At 37.7% G+C, this 19,633-nt stretch overlaps 1 protein-coding gene across 4 annotated transcripts in view; it reads right to left on the reverse strand.

Moving 5' to 3' along the window:
* Nucleotides 1–237: 237 nt before the first annotated feature.
* Nucleotides 238–19,633, reverse strand: part of EPB41L5 (erythrocyte membrane protein band 4.1 like 5) — a 59,428-nt gene continuing 40,032 nt past the window's right edge. For 2 of the 4 annotated variants that reach the window (XM_026708118.2, XM_087920458.1), the window contains exons 17-26: nt 13,469–13,623; nt 11,671–11,765; nt 8,072–8,200; nt 6,820–6,881; nt 5,487–5,600; nt 4,626–4,719; nt 3,543–3,620; nt 3,321–3,359; nt 2,255–2,385; nt 238–1,225 (exon numbers count right to left, since the gene is read on the reverse strand). In XM_026708118.2, the coding sequence (XP_026563903.1) occupies nt 1,171–1,225; nt 2,255–2,385; nt 3,321–3,359; nt 3,543–3,620; nt 4,626–4,719; nt 5,487–5,600; nt 6,820–6,881; nt 8,072–8,200; nt 11,671–11,765; nt 13,469–13,623 (952 nt within the window). In that variant the 3' untranslated portion in view covers nt 238–1,170. Of the gene's footprint in view, nt 1,226–2,254; nt 2,386–3,320; nt 3,360–3,542; nt 3,621–4,625; nt 4,720–5,486; nt 5,601–6,819; nt 6,882–8,071; nt 8,201–11,670; nt 11,766–13,468; nt 13,624–18,063; nt 19,050–19,633 lie in introns of those variants that run through there. The other 2 variants (XM_087920459.1, XM_087920460.1) reach the window with 1 other exon arrangement.

The following is a 19,633-nucleotide window of genomic DNA, read 5'->3' on the forward strand; positions in this document are numbered from 1 at the left end:
GCATTTGAAGCGATCTTAAAAGTCTCAGATTATTTCTGCACAAACCTTAGAACTTTCTAAAAAGTAGCTAGTGGAAAGCCCAAAGCAGACTAGCACTTCAACCTAATCTAGCAGAAACTGGGTTCACTGATACAGGAGAGTATCTATAGCTCATGGCTGAACTTGGTTGTTTTCTTGCAGACTTTTTTTTACCAAACTAGATAGCATCATCAGTGCTAAAGAGAGTGGACTTTATAGTTTGTGTTTTTATACATGTTAGTGTCTTATCCTATCTAAAGACAATCAAACAACCAAAAAAGAAACAAAAAGACCAAAACAGTTCATCACCAGCAATCAATACGAAGATGAGCAGAGATTAACACTAGACCAAGAATCAAGAAGTAAAGAAAACCCCAATCAAGGAACTACCAACTCAGACAAATAAGCTAATAGTAAACAACCGAATCAAGAAACCACAAAGACCTTTCCAACTAATACTGACAGGCCAAGAGAACAAGTATGTTTTCTGCAAGAAAGCAACTAAGCTCAGAAAGCACCAAGGACCCCATACCAGATGCACTGTCTACCTAGCAATATTTTAGCGTCTTAATGGAACAAATCGTGAAAGTCATCCATGCACACATGTAGTAGCTTTGACATGTTTATGAGAGTATCTGCCAGCAGAATAAATTGCAATCAAGGTGCTGCATTTTCACTTCCACAGATGATTAGCGAAAGTGTGGAGTCTAGAAACGAGATTAAAATCAAGAACATTTGCTGGGTAACAATACAAAAGGAGATAAAAATGGCCACAAAAAAAGGACTGTAAAAATGTCACTGCTATTTTCTTTTACAGTCACCGCCAGCCTTCCCGTAACTGTGTTTAAGCCAGGGGGAAAAAAAGCTTATCCCTGCGAGCATTTTCATTTGCACCTATAAACCAGGAAGGAATTCTCTAGCAAAAGCATTTTAATGGATGAAAACCCTGAGGATTTCATGTCATCTCAGGATTTGTTCCCATCTATTTTGCAAGAGATACTCAGGTTTCCCAGCAGCTCTGTGTCCTAAAATCATACTCTTAGTTCCAGTTGAAGGATTTACTGTAAAGCAACCATTCTTTGTTAACCATGGCATAAGCATGGCTTAGTGTCAGGTAAGTCTTTTACACTAGGAAATTAGATTTGTTGAAGCTCAGAGTTCAGTGGTGAGTAAACATTTCTGTCGAGTAGTATCTTCAGTAACAGGACTGTGAAGAAAAAGAAATATACATAAACTTGGGTGGATGATAAACAGAAAGCCTATCCTGGAATCATACCTGGCTGATGTTAACTTAAAGGTCAAGTGAAAAGCAAACAATTCCACGCATGTTGGGATGTCACGTAGCATTCCCAAAGTAGAGATATATTCCCTGTCTGGAAAAGTTTTAAGCAGGATCTCCCTGAGGGGTGCTAATCTCAGCCTACAACCAAAGGAAATATCCACAACCCCCTCCTTCTCCAGGTGTTTTTTTTTTTTGGGGGGGGGGGATGTAATTAGTTTTGTGGCAGGAGGGGAAACAATCAAGAAAGCTACATTCCAGCATAGATGGGTTGGAAAAGAGAGCAACAGTTCTCCTCCAACCTCTTGATCAGAAGGCGACTAAGGCAAGAGGCAAGGGCTGGGGGTGTGGTCTTGGAGTAAGGATTGGGTATCTCCAACCTTTTATCCTTCAGGCCCTGCAGCTGCACAAGGTCATCGAATATCCACATTATCTTTCAGAAACACTGTAATTTAAAGTATCTGATACACAGAGCAAATATAGTTTAAAAAGTATTTATGAACAGAGAAATGTTTGTATCATATACCCAATGACACCCCACTTTTAAAAGCATCTTAATGAACTTACTCACTGTAAATGGAACGTCAGATATAATGTTCTTACTTTCTTACGTTGCTAAAGTTGAGTCACAAAGAGGACCAGAAAATTACTAGTGAAACTTGGTAGACCTAACAGACTGCTTGGGAATTGCAACATATTACAGTGTTCACAACACCTAACAGAAGAATTGGATTAGTAAGAATCCAGCAAGTATTGTCATGTAAGACATGCACTATACATTATATACAATAATCTGAAACTTGTACAATTCCTTCAGCATACCATTGTTCCTCAAAGTGGTGTGCTGTTAATGTTGTAGACTTAACTTCCCATGATGACTAGCTGGCTAGAACATGTGGAAGATAACAGACAGGGAAAGGGAGGACTGTTTTACTTTCATGAAAAGCAAGTCCTTACCTGGGTGTGATTTCAGAGGGGTACAATGGAGGTGATAAGTCAGTAGCCAATAGGGCTTCAGTGTTTATTTTAGTTGTCTTAAGAGATAAAGTAACATCATTTCCCAGAGGCCCATTAGAAGTCAGTCCACTCTATAAAGGAAACCAAAGGAAAGTCAGAAAAGTGATTGAGGTACGGTTGTTTTGATACATGTCAGCAAAGGTACATGTCTATCAAATGCAAATGCCATATCAGATAAGGATTAATATGTGAAATAAATGCTCAATTAATCCCTTGTCCTAGAATGTTTTCTTTCAGGCTATCTTTTCTCCTTCATAGCTTTTCCTTCCAATTTGTGAGATACAATGGTTGGGATAATGACCAATTTGGATTGGGATAATGGTCAAGATAAAATTTATAAAAACCATTAACTAGCAGGACTTATCAGAAGGAGGTTTTCTGGGGGTAAAATATGCACCCCAGCATCAAATGTTTTAGCATCATCGTCAGTTTTGAGCGATGGTTAGGGGAGAAGCAAAATGAGTTCTTGAACCTCAAAAAAAAAAAAAAAAACTTACCACACCCATTGACAACCTCCCAAATCTCCCTCCTCCCAAATTGGGGTGACACCTGGTTATGTTTTTGGGATGCAGCCTTGGAAGTGCAGTGCAAAGCCTGATATAGCCCTTGAATTGGTCACCTTCAATCACTCTTCAAGGGAGAAGGTAGCCTGGAGACAGATCAGAATATACAGATCCTCCAAATACAGTAGTTCCGAATTAGTAAGGGGAATAATTTTCAATCATAGCCACAAGGAAGGAACCTGACTGAAGAATGGACTGGGAAGTCCTGCCTTTATTCAGAAGAATTAAGGGCCACTTCCAGGTGGCCAATGGTTTCTTTTGATAAAGCTGGAAATGTTTATCATCCATCATGCAATAGAAATGGCAGACTTTTAGACACTATCTTAATCAATACTGATTTGTACCACTTCTTAACAACAGTTGAATGACTTACTAATAATAAGACACGGACGTACAAAAGAATGCAAAAATTAATTGTTTATAAGGATTATTCAATAACTTACTGGCACTAACCACCTGGGCATAATTATTGGTGAAGGCACCTAAAAGTAAAAGAAACATAAAAAAACTCATAATATTGTAACATAGCCAAGTGTCATATCAACTAAACTAATCATGAAACACCAGCTCAAAGAAGCTTTACTGAAAATAAAAAAGAGTAGAGGCAATTATATTTTTCAAATTACACAATGAAACAACATCTACGTTTTAATTATTACTCTTACCTGAGGTGTGGCTTCTGTAAAGTCAATTAAATTCTTTGTCTGTGATGTCAACAAAATCTCCATGCTCTCGGAGGAACTCTGCAAAATGGAATAGTTAAGTTACGCTCAATTAGAGAAAAGTTCCAGAGTGTTTTGTAAAGATTCATTCACTTTTGAAAAAGCTACAAGGTTATGACCGATCTTATGAGTGCTGCCCAACATCACCGTTTCCCTTTGTCAAACACATTTTAGGCTCTAACATACATGGATTTAAATTTCAGCAACAATGTGAATTGAAGCAATGCACTCAGTAACTTATTTATTAGATTTATAACCCACTTTTAATCTGTACTGTTTAAGGCTATAAATGAGTGGCTTCCTCTTTCTATTGGCCCTATGACAACCACCCTGTGAGGTGGGTTGGGCTGAGAAAAGAATGACTTGACTCTGGGCTTAAGGGAGGGTTAGAACTCATGGTGCCTTACTCTCCACTCCTTTATTGCTACACCGAACTGGCTCTTGAGTCTTGTAAGATAGCATACACAAACCAGTGGACTTAAATTAGATGTAAAAAAATTTCTATATCCCCCCACAATTTTATAAAATATCTAGCACTTCAATCTTTGAAAAATGCCTTTAAAAACAGGATTTGCTTGCAATATAAATTCATATGAATGGCTTCCTCCTTTTGTGCTTCCCACGATTCAAAGCTGATGTAAATTTCCACAATTTTAATTAATATTTTAATATATCATCAGATTTTTATATTTCCAATTCCAACCATTCTTCCCCCCAATTCAAAGGTTCTATACATAACACCAAATTATGGTTTAATGAATAGCATTTCTATTTGGGGATAATCTATATATTGGAAAGAGTAGACTGGTGACATGGAGGACTTTTCTTCACTTCCTTACCCTTTTTCCTTCTCTTGATAGTGAAAATCCTTGCATGAAAAAGATCTCATTTGCCAAGATCTTATTTTCCATTTTCATGCAAAATTACAGAAATTGCACAACTCATTTTAACACAAGCAATTTGCCTGGGACTTCTCATCTTGCGCTTCTAAAGACCCACACTGCTCGCCACAAAGAAGCAACATACCTTTACAAGAACATCCTCTTCTCTAGGAACCAGATCAGTAGGATTTGCACAATCTTTGGACTCAGGGGCACTAATATTCCCGTTGAATTCATTCCTGGAAGGTGTAAAGATGTCATGATACAGAGCATGTGTGAGGGAACTGCTGTCACTTGCAATTCCTGCAAATCAGTGCCATATGAACTGTTGACCACAGGAGCTGCTGCCCAAATAATTTGCCTTCCTGCTAAGTCCTGAGGCACAGTATGATAGTGGGGGAACTTGCTTAGTTTAGGGCTCAACTGGCGTACTCTTGCCAGAATCTGTGGTCCTGCTGTTCTCCATGCTTTCAGTGATGAAGTAGAAGGAATAAAAAATATCCAACTCTCTATCACAGAGTGACAGGAAAGTGCTTCTGCCACAAAGAAGTCTAACAGTTTAACTACCAGTCTACAACATCAAAAATAAAGAGCAGATTCATATAAATTGATTAACCAATAAATGTTTTTTTAAATTATTCTGGAATTACATCATTTCATTCCTGTATTAGAGCATATCTTGATGCTTCTCCTGCTAACTATGAAAATTCACTTAATCATTTCAGTAATTGGAAAACTAAGGTTCAGGAAGGGGTCTTTCTTTTGCCAATTCAACAAGAAGCAATATTCAGTAGAGGGGCACATATCCTCTATTCAACATTGATGGCTGTTTGTTTTTCCCACAGAAAAGCAGAACCCTAACATGACTGAACATTACCAGAATTAACTGAGTGAGCCTGTCAAGTGGTCCATAAAATGATCTTTGATTATTTTGTCCCAGATTTTCATGCATTCCCATTTTCCAGTGGGAATAACCCTCACCCCACACACCCACAAGAAGACTTACAGAATGAAGGCATTGGTGACTGGGATCACTTTTAGTCCCTCCAGTGGATCCTGGCAGACAGGGCTGAGGGTTCTCAGGGGGCTGTTTTTCTCATTTCCTGATGGAAAAACGCTTCTAAACAATGCAGAGCCAAAAATGAAACAATTGAGTTCTTTTCCATTGTTGCCAAGAACATTCTTTCAGCATTAAAAAAAAAAAAAGCAGCTTGGATCTCTCTTAATGCAAACCGTTTCCTGGAAATATTTTGTCATTGTGGATATCGGTATTGAGGCAAGAAAAAGGGACATGAATAACCTAGAAAAACTGCAACTGGATAAGCACATTTACCTCATGTTTTGTGTTTCTGCCAGACTATCAATACAAGGAGAAGGTGTGTGATGCGATACATCTCTATAAGCAGTGCTTCGGAGTACAGAATTATGACTGGAGAGATTTAGATTTACATTGTTTAGTGCTCTCTCTCTCTCTCATAAACACACATCAACTTTAACCACACCTTTATTAAAATGAAAAAGGATGCAGGGATTTATTTGGGTAGTCCTTGGCTTATAAGGGCAATTGGGACTAGAATTTGTAATGCTTGGCAAAGTAATCCCGGCTGTTGCAGTTGTAACAACAGGACCACATAGCTTGTTAAGCAAGAAGTAGCGGAAGCCCCAAGCAGGTTTCTGGGTGACAGCTAGGGTGGGTACTATGGACAGATACTAGGGAACGTAGGCCAGAGGGGTGAGTGCCCAAGCAGGTGCTAGAAGCATAGGTAAATGCAGTGGTGGGGGCAGCAGATTGCTGATTATAAATGTGGAGTGGCCTGAACTTCAAGGACTAGTCATAGGTCCATTGTTTCAGCACCACTGTAACTTTGAACAGTCACTGAATGAATGGATGTAACCCAAGGACTACCAGTATGTCATATCTCTACGTTCTGACACTCCCCCCCCTCCCCAACAATTTTTGACAGAAAGATACCCAAGACAGGGGTGCAAGGCACAGGAGTTTATCATCAATGCTACCTTCTTAAGCAACAGAATAATCTGTCCCAATGAATTTATTCTCTGGGCTAGATAAGGATATTCAATTTTCTAGAATTTCAGTCGAATAAGACACAGGGCCTCCTTTTTAAGGACTAAGCAGAAACAAGACTAAACCACAGTAATGCAAGTTGGGTTAATAATATTCCCCCCAAAATGTTATTCTGTAGGCATTTAAAAACCACTAACATCAGTTTTACAATAACTTTGTTACAAGTGGCTTCATCCATTATTAAGTGGGTACAGGAACCTGCTCACACCACAGAGCAGAAATCTTCAGCACATGTCAAGCTCCATATTGATACCTTCCAGCTGTATCTTGAATATTGGTGTTCTTGTTGCCAGATATGCTTCCCTCCCTCACCACCTAAAAGAAACACAATTACAACTCAGAAAAATTAATTTTATTGCTGATATAATCTAAAACCGTTTTTTCCCTGAAAGGTCAAAGGGCAATGCAGCCTAACATTACACAAGTGCTTTTCTCTGCCACTTCTTATGTGTTCCTAAAAATGCATTATACCACTGCGGGATATGACATGCAACCAAGTTTTCTGCTCCCATTGTGCCTGGTTGGAGAATGTTCTGGATGATAGAAGATTGATTATGATGCCTCCACTTAACAAAGTTAGGTGGTAGATGTTGGGATAAGAAACAGCAACCCTCTTCCTTTACAGATATTCTCAACGTAGCACTAAGTGAATCCAGAGAAATTGGCTGAGCCCAGCCATTTCTTGCTTTTTTCACTATGGAATGGGACAACTCACTGGGACTAGCTTGCCTCAGCCAACTCGCTGCAGGACAACTCGCAGTGGGATAACTCAAGGTGAGATATTATTAAAGAAACGTTGAAAAGAATGGTGGAATAGAATCATTAAAGAAATGATTTTGTCAAGGAGGGACAAAATGAAATGTGAATGACAAAAATTGAGATAATGTCAAAGAAATAGTGGCAGATAACAGTAGAGTTATCTCTCTTTGATGTCGAATCATCCTGCATCAAATTGGCTGCATCGAGTTATTCTGGGCAAGTTGTCTGACACTGAGTTTCCCAGGGTGGGTTAGCTGGGTGAGCTGGCTGTGGCAAGTTATCTTAAGACACTTTTCAGTAAGCTTTGGAATGTTTCGAAGACCAGGCTGAATATACTAGTGGCAATTTCTCTCTAGCACAGGCTCCTTCCTTAGATTTGGATGATAAGAAGCCTTTTTCTATTTTCTGTTTCTGAGGATTCAGCATAAAAATGGCTATGACTTCACCCAAGCGTTCTCTTCAGCAGGATTCTCAGATTTGCCTAAGCCTCCAGCAGTGTAACACATCCCACTCCCATCTACTGAGAAAACACTTATTCATGTAGAACAGATGGAGGGAGTGGGCTTCTATCAACACATCTGTAGGTGACAGAAGATTATGAACAGGTTCTGCACAGATGCTTACATTATCTTAAGTAAATTAGAGACTAAGGATAAACAAAGTATCAATATTGATTCAAAGTATTACAGAAAATTAAAGTTAGTTTTTTATATTAAAAAAGATAACTACAGAAGCAAAATTCTTACTTTGTGCCCCGCCTCCACCTGGGCCTTCAAAATATTACTTTTAATATCCGGAGGCAAGCGCATAGAAGTGTTCACAGGGCTCTCAATTACATTGTTCAGGCATTTATCTGTCAATTTCACAACTTCCTCCTAGAAATAAACAAAACTACACTTATAAACAGCATTCCTCATTAGGCGAACAGTCAGCAAGAACACCACATACAAGGAATGAATACAGCTTCCACAGCCAGCACATAATATATATGCTTTGGAGCAGGACTCTGCCTTATTATGTGTTTCCATTTGAAATATAGGATTAATCAGCACTAAAACTATTCCAGAACAGAAACTATACTAAGGAGATAAGACCAAGCCATTGTGTGCATTAGTAGACTAAGTTATTTATATATGGCTCTTTTCCTCAGTAACTAAATAATTTTGGTATCTAATCTTATAGGTAATATTCCAGTTTTAATGAAGATAAAAGCTTCCTATAAAATAAGGAACATTTTTCTTTCTATTCTTATCTAGCAGAAAAATGCTGAAAACCTGGAAAGCAAATAATATTTCTTCACTGTTGAATTGTACAGTACATATATAAACCGTGGACAATTGCTATGGCTCAGAAACTTACACACACATGGAACATCCTCAAAAGGCTTACAAAACAGAGCTAATTTATAAGTGCACTTACCTGCTATGCAGTTCTACAAAGAAAATACTTGGATTTTCTGAATTTTTGCGTATATTTCAAAGCCTATGTAATCAGAACCTCATTTTACTTATTTACTCAATTTGTGTAGCCTTTCACTAAGGCCTTAGTGAAAAAGACAGCCTGAGTGAATAAACATCTGAATTGAGTGTTTATTTATGTTTATAAAGTCATTCAACCTGTGATGTGCCATTGTGAACAACCCTTAATATTTAGTAATTGGTTGAACTGCCTTAGCTGCAAATAACCTCAACTAAATCTGTTCTGTAAATTACTAATCACTGCCTTACCTCGGGAATGATGGTCAATTATTGCATGGCCGTAATACCTGAAGTGATTCATGGCCTCACCTCAGGAATTATGGCCCATTATTGCACGGTCAACAATTTCTACTTAGTAACATTTGAGGATTTTATAGCATTGATTGCTCATTAGGAACCTTTTACAGTATTTCTATGGGGTTTAGTCTGGACTTTGAGTTGGCTAATCCACACCATTAAATGTATTCGGCATCCATTCTCTTACAGATTTTTGGTATGCTTGGGAGCACATTCTTGGTGTATGGCCAGTTTAAGTTTCAGTTTCAACACAAAATAGCTTGATATTTTCCTGAAAAATTCCAATTCAAAGCATAATTTATTTCCTTTCTAATGTAGTAAAATGTTTCCCAAATATGACATTACCATTTCCACGTCCAAGCACTGGTATAACATTCTTTATTGTAAAATGTGTGTTTGGGTCCTACCAGGCACAGTAACATCTATATCAGATCAGAAGTTCCACTGTCCATAGAATGTTCCCCCTGGAATGCAGAAGGTCACCCAGGTGTGTTTTTGACAAACTTAGGAGGAGCATCAGTTTTCTTCTTCTTAATGAGTAATGGCTTCCATCTTGCTACTTTCTCAGGGACAGATTTTTATCTAGTACCTTAGTTACATTGAGAGAGATTTGCAGACTGTTCTAATTTTTTTTTTTTGTGATTTCCTGAATTATTTTTACAACATTTTGATGGATGAAGTACTCCTTGGATGTTTCACTATGATAAACCTTATCACTGCAAGATTAGAATTTTGCTTGTGGACTATTAGAGTTTCTTAGCTTTAGAAATTGTTTTTTTGTAACTTTTTCTAATTGATATTAATGATTTTTAATGGAGGTCTCCATAATTTTATTTGGAAAGGGGGATGACATGCCATAAAACCGTGTGGTAAGAATAACACTGTGATGACGAGAGCCAGCATTTGTGAAATTTATGTTGAACAGGGTTGGTCTACATCAGCTCTAATTATTTAATGAAATGTTTATAGAACTGGCCCTAGTTATCACTTTGATTGAACAGACTGAACTAGGGAGAGGCAACTATTTTTTTTTTTCATATTGGCTAATAGATATATTATATATATATATCTAATAGATTTATATCATATTGGCCTTCTAATAGATAACTCAAATGAAGCACTAAATCCGAAGAACCCACATGAACGTCTGATAATACCCAGTCAAAACAACATGCAAAATTTTTGAAAATTCAAAAGAGGCAAATACTGATTTACAGAACTTTGCGTCAGGCGGGATCAATTAAATCAACTTTCAACATATTGATGTATACCACAGAAAGATATTTCCCAAGCTTTTCATTCAGCATTCACATGTAAAATATATTTTTTTCTATATTATATGGCTAAAATTAATTTCTATATAAATTTCCTTTGCCCCCCCCCAAAAAAATAACAGAATTAAGATTTTCCATTATTCTCTATCTGTACCCTCCTCAACAACACTGATTTAAGGTTTTCACTCCAAATCAGGTTTCATCACTACTTAAGCAAAATTGGGTAGAAAGGAGAAAAGTAAAAGTTACTTATTTTTTCTGTTTAGTTTTCAAAATTTATCCTCCTGTTTTTTAATCAAACGAATGAATATGTGGATTCCTGATTCAGTGCTTGGAACACATATTTAATGTCTTATGAGACCTTTTCCTTCAGATATTGCCATAATTTAATAGAGCTAACTCAGCAAGGTAAACTATCTCATCTCACAATAAATATTTACTTGTCTCAAATGACAGGAAGCAGTATTTTTCTTAGGGTAATTATTTTTTCTAAGGAGAAAAGCACCTGTCAGGTCAGATTGCCCTCCTGAAAACTGCCTAGTGTTTATTTTAGCCAAGGGCATTAATCCTACTTTAGCTGACTGTGTCACAGTGCTTAAGCACAGGTCCAAGGATGACTTGAAATGCATCCAGAGAAAGTGTATCATGCAGTTGCCTGGCCTCACCCTCAGAATTTTCATTATTATACGTAAAAACAGGATGATTGAGGAGATAAGCTCAGATTCTTTAACTTAATTATTGTATATAGAACATTGTGTTTTAGGAATACATTGATAAGTAGAATTTTAATCTTTTTTGTTGAAAGCTTTTAGAAATGAACTAAGCTTCTGACATGAAAGAAAAACTGTTGCGGTGGTCCCGAAATACTTTTTGGATGTGCTTCTCCAACATTCTGCCATGTCAATATAGCTTAAGCTTGTTCTTTCAAACACATTTTTCCACCTACTGCTCATTACAGAATGTCCTTTAGAAGAGATGCAGGTATAGATACAGAGTATTACTCTTCCTAAACACATAGAAAATATACTGAAGTTAAGCATTTATCATTCCCTGCATTCCAGAAGCAAAAGAGATTGGAATGCCTATCTAATTAAAAACTAATTGCTCCCTTCTGTGCCAGCATGCCCTTCATGAGCTTGGCACTGTCAATCTGGCAGACTTTCAAATTACCAAACATGGTCGCTAAGATGCAAAACATAGCAGTTTTTATCTTGCATGAACAAAAACATTATGGGAAACAGCAGTTATAGCAAAAACCCTGACCCCATGTTTCTGGGAAGAGAAAGTATGCAATACCTGCTTGCTGACATTTATGTTTATACTGGACTGGGAAACCAATACGGGAGTGAACTCAGTTTCCAGGTGCTTCAGTTTCAGGGGTGGTTCATCAACTAGAGGAAGAGAGGAAGAAAGAAACTGGATATACAGAACCCAAGATTGATATAAAGCTCTATAAATTTTTGGCATTTCATCCCTTGACATAACTGTTATTTACTCTTAGACTTTCTATACCAGGGGTGTCCAACCTTGGCAACTTTAAGACTTGTGGACTTCAACTCCCAGAATTCCTCAGCCAGCAAAGCTGGCTGAGGAATTCTGGGAGTTGAAGTCCACAAGTCTTAAAGTTGCCAAGGTTGGACACCCCTGCTCTATACAGTCACAGTTAAGAGGTACTTTGTAGCTACATCATCTGAAAATCTTTGCAAAATTTAATAATTTTACATATCTAGTAGGTTGGAAGAGATAATTCCAAGGAAAGCTTGAGGGTTTTGGAATTTTTCAGTCATTACAGGGACAACATATTGCTACTTACAAGAAGAAGAATAACTCATGACAAAATAAGTTTTAGGCAAATAAGTTGCTTGGCTAATCCCTGCACTTCCCTGAACATAGGACTGTGCAAGTTGGTAACTGCAGAGCACTTATCCCAAAGGTGCTTTTTTTCAAAAGGCAACTGGACTTTCTTGTTTTTCTTTTTTTTCCTTTGAAGACATTTCACTTCTCATCCAAGAAGCTTTTTCAGCTCTGACTGGATGGTAGGGAATGGAAGCTTTATACTCCTTTCAGACAGCTGGACATTTGCATTCTTTTAGCAGGTTGTTAAGGTCACCTGGAGGTTTATCTGTGTTATCAGAGTCATCTGAATGGTGCACACTGGTGTGAAGCCTTCTTGGAATTCTTGAAAGGACTGTGTTGTAAATTGAAGATAGATGATGTTGTAACTTTCCCCCTCTGTTGAGAGAGGGCTGTTCAGTTTTGACATAGATGACCTCTTAACCCCTCTTTCAAACCAGATGGTCCTCTGTCCAAAACGTGGACTTTGTTGTCTTCAAAGGAGTGGCCTTGGTCTTTTAAATGCAGATGGACTGCTGAATCTAGTCTGATGTGTTTGTTCTCCCATGTTGTGCCGTGCATTGTTATGAAGTGGTTGTTTCATTTCCCCAATGTACAGATCTGCAGATGGTTCACTGCATTGCACTGCATATACCAGTGCTCTGTTTTTGTCTGGGTGTTTTATCCTTGGGGTGGACAAGCTTCTGCCTTAGTGTATTTCAGATAAATCTCCAGGTGACCTTAATGACCTGCTAAAAGAATGCAAATGACCAGCTATCTGCAAGGAGTATAAATCCTTCCATTCCCCATCATCCAGTCAGAGCTGAAGAAGCTTCCTGAATGAGAAGCGAAACGCCTTCAAAAAAAACCTAGAAAGTCCAACTGCTTCTTGAAAAAAGCACCTCTGGGACAACCATGACCTGGATGACTGAGAATCTCCATAGCTATGCAAAGCACTTATGGAATTTACTACTAAATGCTGCTAAAACAAAATAATCCCATGCATGGGGTGGGGGGGGGGGAGAGGAGAGAATAAGAAATTGTAGCAATTGCTATTTGAACTAAGAAATTATTAGGGAAAGGAGAGAGATTGCTTGCCACTGCATTTTTTTGAATATATGGAATCAATAATGGTCAATAGAAACCATTAGATGTTAAAAATGCTTATTTCATAGTATAAGAACACATCAGAGACACAGTTGTAAGCCACTCAGCCTACCAATAAAGTGATCTAAGTGTCTCACTACTGACGGTGCCTTACCAACAAGATTTATATTCTCAGAGGGGGGTTCCTTTGTACCATCTCCCCCTTCCAACGTTTCACCTAATCCCTCGGCAGGAGGAAAACCAGCAGCACTGTCACTACAAGTGTCCAACATGTCTTTGCTATCAAGCAAATCAGCAGTCAGAGGCATGCTGCATAGTTAGGAAAAGGAAATAAAGACTTTTAGAAATTCAAATAGGTCTGTACATTATACACCTTTAAATTGATGTTACTCATACAAATGTTTTTTTTAAATGATGACTCTATATAAATATTAGCATTTAAACAATGTTTCCTTCCCCCCCCCCCAATTAAGTAACCGTACAGCGGAAGGCATTCATATTTTTAACTATTTCTAATTGTATTTAATTTGCTTATAACTAATACATAAGTAAGTAACATACAAAAAAAATTCAAATTTGAGATGGCTCAAATTTGAACAGTTGTTCCAAAGCTACTCTACCTAATCCTTCCAGGAGGGTCCCAGTGTTGTTCATTTGGAAAAGTTCTGAGCAAAAATAGTCCATTTTTAGCTGAAGGCAACATTTTGAGCTCAAACATTTACAGGATGGATGTTCAGAATTATCTCAAAACATTTCCACTAAAGGCAAGCTTGAAACATTCTGAATTCAAAACATATTGCATACCTCTATTATAGATAAATGTGGGGATTTAAATGAATATGAAGACAAAACAAAATCAGAAGTATTTTCATAAATCCATTGCTACCTTGTACAACAGCAAGGACAATTTTGTGTACAATTGCTCACACAACACTGAGTGCCCCAACAGATAGTTGCTTCTGCAATAAAACGTGAACGACAGACACACATTTTTGTGTATTGGATATATTTGTAGCCCAAACACAAGCAATGGGAATTTAATTGTTTTTCATACTTCACATATGTAATCAGAACAGAAAGCAAAATAAGATAAATCATGTCACCACCAGAGGTTAAAATCTCATTAGACCAGTGTTTTTCAACCCTGATAACTCTAAGATGTTTGGACTTCAATCCCAGAATTCTCCAACCAGCATATTCCAAAGGTTGAAAATCACTGAACTATGCTATCATTTTTGTTGTTGTAGTAAAATTTGCTTGATCTAGTTCTAATAACATGCAGCAGTCATTATCTTGCGTTGCTGAGCAATCCAAGAAGGGCAAGAAACCTGTAAGGTGCTTCCATCTTATATGAGGCTGCCTCTCTTTTTATAATAGAATAGAATAAAGTTATGTTTTAGTTTGCAGGTGAAGGGCTATAGAAATCCTTCTAAAATCACAATGGCTTCATTGCTCCAGTGTTTTTTCAAACACAATAAAGGGTTACTACAGATTGGGATCACATCCCGGTTAAACAAAAAGTACCCAGGATTAGTGTCAGGGTCAATTAATTTCACCCAGTATTGCCATACAATTTTAGGAGATAGGATTAATATAAATTTAACTTTCTCTTTTGCCTGCTTGCATACAAGAACTCCCACAGAACTGGATGGCTGTTGCTGCTTCACCTCGTTGGATTTTTTTGTCCAGTCAGCACATATGTAGACAGGGGGGCTGAAATGGGTAGAAAGACAGTGAGGAAAATGAAGCCTTCTAGCTGGTCCTTGATGGTACCAGCCCTGATAAGGTCATTATGATTTTTAAATTATTTTTTTCAACCTTTATCAATCCCCTCTATCCAGATGATTTGCAGCCAGTTGATAAGGAGTCCACTGGAGAGCTACAAAAGTATATGGCACTTTTGATCTCTTCTAAAGCCTCAAATAGAAATATGGTGTTTGTGGAGGATTAAAAAGATCTTCTCTTATCAATCTTCAGGATTTTGAACAGGTGCCAATAATTCTAAAATCAGAGAAATAGTATTGTATTTATCCAAATCTCTTCGTAGTGTAGAAGCAGAACACAAGGCCACTAATTACTAACAAAAAATAACTTGAGCTGGCCTGATAGAAAAAAATCCCAGATAGCTGTGGTTTGTATAAGATGTTTAATTCCTTTGGGTGATTAATACAAATGATACCATTTCACTCCTTTTACCACTCAAGAATTTTAACCATGGTCTAAGGTGAGACCATGAACTGGAAAAACAAAGTTTCAGATTCTGATGAGTGTTAATTGTAATGGTAGCTACTCTGTACTCAATTGCAATATTCAGCTTAGACAATAATTAAGATACATGTTATTTGTGTAAAATGCCTTGTGCCTAGTTGAATTAGCACCTTGTATGGTTCAGCATGCTTATATTAGACAGTAATATTAGAGCCAAAATGAGCAAACTTTTTGTGCTGCCCAGATTAATGAAGCTGGAAATTAAGCAAAGAAAGTGTAAGGAAGAAGCTGCAAGAAATACATACATACATACATACATACATACATACATATTTTCTTAAGTTTTCATGGGTACTTACATGTATGGTATTCAGATTTGTTCGGGTATTTTCCCACGTCATTATAGTTGTGCGAACACAATACAGAAACCTGATGATGGCAGATGAGATTCTGCCAAAACATTGCTACAACTTTAAAAGCACAACTATAATGACGTGGGAAAATACCCGAACAAAGCTGAATACTGTATATATATATAGCAGTAATCTGGTCTGATTTTGGCTTTTAGCAGCAAAGTAGCTAGGTTCATACTAAGCCATAACAGAGTTTGGTTAAAATATGGCATAGCTTACATATTTAGTTTTTCCACCACCACCATCCACACATACCTTTACTGCTTTCTTGCCATCTCATCTGGATACTTGAAAAGATCTGTGTGAGAAAAAAAGTGGCTCCCACAACCTTGAAACATTTTGTTTGCCGACTAACGATGATTAGAAAATGTTTTTTAGCATTTTCTTCAAGGCTCTCAATTGGGAAAAATGAAAAATGATCCTTATGTCTATGTTAATTTTTTAAAGGATATTTACAGCACTTAGCCATATACGCCAAATTACTGAATGTCACATATAGTTCAGCAGTTTTTAAAACTATGCTTTTGTTTAAGCACCTCTCTCACCCACAGAAGCTACTGTTATATATATCAGTCGATCAGGATTTTGATATTAGCCTGGACTGGGAGCCATTTGTCCCAAGAAACGCCTTCCTCAGAACTGCAGTTAGGAAGATTTGTTAAGATTATTCAAGCAACAAATACAAGAATTCCAGCAAATTCTTTCAAATGAGAAGTTATATAGCAGAAAATTAGGGAAGGAAGGTTCTAGGGTTGTTGTTTTTGCTCCTTTGATATAAAGAAGGGTAGGACTGTAGCTATTGATTATTTTGGAAATGGTTATTTATGTAAGAACCAGCTCTCACCTGATCAGTTCTTGCAACTTATCAGGCACAGCCAACCCTATTACAGTAAATGGAGTAGGATCTGATTTGGCAAAGCCTTGCTAAGTTAGTGTAAAGAGGGGTGTCAAAACTCAGTGTCATCACAGTGTCATCACGTGACGTATCGTGACGTTTTCCCCCTTCGCTAAACCAGGCATGGCCAGCATGTGATGCATCCGGCCTGCAGACCGCAATTTTGACAACCCTTGTTGCAAAGGAATGTAGATATGGTTTTAGGAAATGTAGGAGAGCTGTTAAGGGTTAGGGGGAAAGCAAAAAGCTAGAGCTGCTAAAGGGGACTTGCAGAAAAGATCACAGAGTTTTGAGTTAGAGAGGAAGGGGAACGAAACTCAAAATAATTCCACTTTGATTTCTTTTAAGATGGGCAGAGGGGAATGTGAACAGGCTGTCAAAAAAAAAACACACCTTGTTAATTTTAGTACATAATATCATATGTATTCCTGGAATCCTGACCATCCTTGTTTCTTAAAGGGGTCTTCTTTGAGGAGCTGTCATCAATCTAGAAGGCTTATCCAAGTTTCTCTGTTTTACCTTGGATAAGCTTTCTAGACTGATGTCAGCTCCTCAAAGAAAACCCTTTTAAAAAGCAAGGATGGTAGGGATTCTTTTCTCTGTTTTACCTTAACAAAATAAAGTTGGGGTTATTTTGAAATTCTTCTCACATTTCCTTCCATCTCCCTCTGCGTAATTTCTCCCCCCCGCAAGCCCCCCATCTCCTTTAATAGATCTATTATAACTTTTTTCAAGGCTACTTCATTTACAATTACCTCCAGCAAAGCAAGAGACATGTCACTCTGCTTCCTCCACCCCCATGCAAAGTGTAGTCTGTCATTGTGGTTTCCATCCTATTGTCAATACTCTCTCATTCAAAGGTGTGACTAGAGCAAATAAGGCCTTTGATCATGTGAAATTTCTCTGGGAGCCAGAAACAGTTCCAGAAAACCTCCATTTTTTGGTCTGAGATCTCTTGATGAAGCGCCTTTCTCAGTGACAAGGTGACAAGGATCTAATCTCTCCAGGCAACAGGCAGACATCTTTTCAATCTCTGGAACATCTCCAGGGTACATGAGATTGCAATGAAAGCACTTTAATACAGCAAAATGAGGCCACTTCTGCAAAACAGTGTGTAGTACCCCACATATACAGTATTTTGGACAGAAGTCTTCAAATTTCCAACTATCAAGGGAACTGCAGTTAAATAATTTGGTGGTGAATATAAAAAGAAAACAATGCATTTCACTCTGATCAGAATGGAAGCACCTTTTTTAATGATGCAATTTTACTTCACAAAACAATGAAAAAAATGAAAGAGTAGCATTGCCTAAGTATAAGCAAGCACTGGTTTTGTAGTTGATATTGTCTTATCAGGTATGCTTGAGCATAAAAGAATTGATCCCACAGGGATAGCATGACAGCATTACACCAATAGGAATATAGTAGAGGCAACTTTGTAGTTATTTGGATAAACCTTTTGCCATTTAATAGATTTCTGCATTAAAACAAAGAATCTCAGAACAGAAAGCAACCTTCAAACGCCTTGTTTTGCATTCCTTCACATTTCTTTGAAAGTACTTTAATATAAAAAGCATAATTTTATAACGTTATTAATAGGCACATTATCAAAAGTGCAGGAGAACCAAACAGAACATTTTTTAACCTGCTCTATTATATCTGCAGTAGACCTCTTTGCTCTCTTCCAAAACCCAGAAAACAATTATATGAAAAGAATCAATAAATCATTGTTGGTATCTTTCCACCTGGCGAGCAAAATATTGGTTTCTATAGATTGAACAAGCAGCTTTGTCATAAACAAGGAATCCATTTCATCTTTACCCACCTCCTCCCCATTAAGAAAAGCATGCACAGATCCTTTCCGCCCCCCAATGTAAAACCACCAGTGGGAAAACATCTCCTTTTTAAAAGAAACATCTATGCTGTTCATTCATGTTCGGATATATTGGCATATGGGATTATCTCTTAAAGATCAAGCCCTTCAAAGCATTCATGATTCCAGAGGACAGTCAAGATTTCCTTAAGATCAAAAGTCCTACAGGTCAGCCACAGTAGTCTGGAAACCAGAACCATAAGCCTGTCTGTACATTCCTGCATTCTTCACATTGTGTTCACGGACAAAGTCATTGCAGTGTCTATCCACTGTGTGGGCCGAGGGCGTGGACCACATGTTCCATGCATTTCCACCACGTTGAGAGCAGTCACGAGCATCACGGGGCCTAGATTGGTTTGGGAATGGGATGGGGCACAGTTAGTATCTAGGTATAAATAAAGGGAGAGAATGGAAAGTGGAAGATGCAGTTGAGGAAGTCAGGCTAGCAAGCGCAAACTTCTTGAAGAGCAAGCACAGGTTTAGGAAATGGACTTACAATTTAAACCCTTCATGCTGCTATCAGGATGCACTGGCTTTGAAGTAATCTATACGAGAATTAACTTTGAATACTTCTCTATTTTCATCTAGCGCTTTCTCTAACCAACAAATAAAGTAATAAATTAATATATAACATCTCCCATGGATTATCACATTCTACACTTAAAGCCTATGAAGTCAGTGTCTACAATATTTCCTTTGTGTATAAACACAGCAATATATCTGTGAACTAAATCAGGGATAGGCAGAAAATACTCCTCAGCTGTCAATAAACTATATTCTCAGCATTGAACAAACTGGTTAGAGCTTCTAGAAGTTCACCTTCAGCTTCAATGCTCATGAACAAAAGCGAGTGCATTATACATACATAGCAGCAATGAAGCATTTAAATCATATGATAAAATGTTCAGGATTTACAGACTAGTATTAACA

Source organism: Pseudonaja textilis, chromosome 1 (assembly GCF_049901715.1).
Source record: "Pseudonaja textilis isolate UNSWEBS1 chromosome 1, rPseTex1.2, whole genome shotgun sequence".
NCBI classification, from domain to species: Eukaryota; Metazoa; Chordata; class Lepidosauria; order Squamata; family Elapidae; genus Pseudonaja; species Pseudonaja textilis.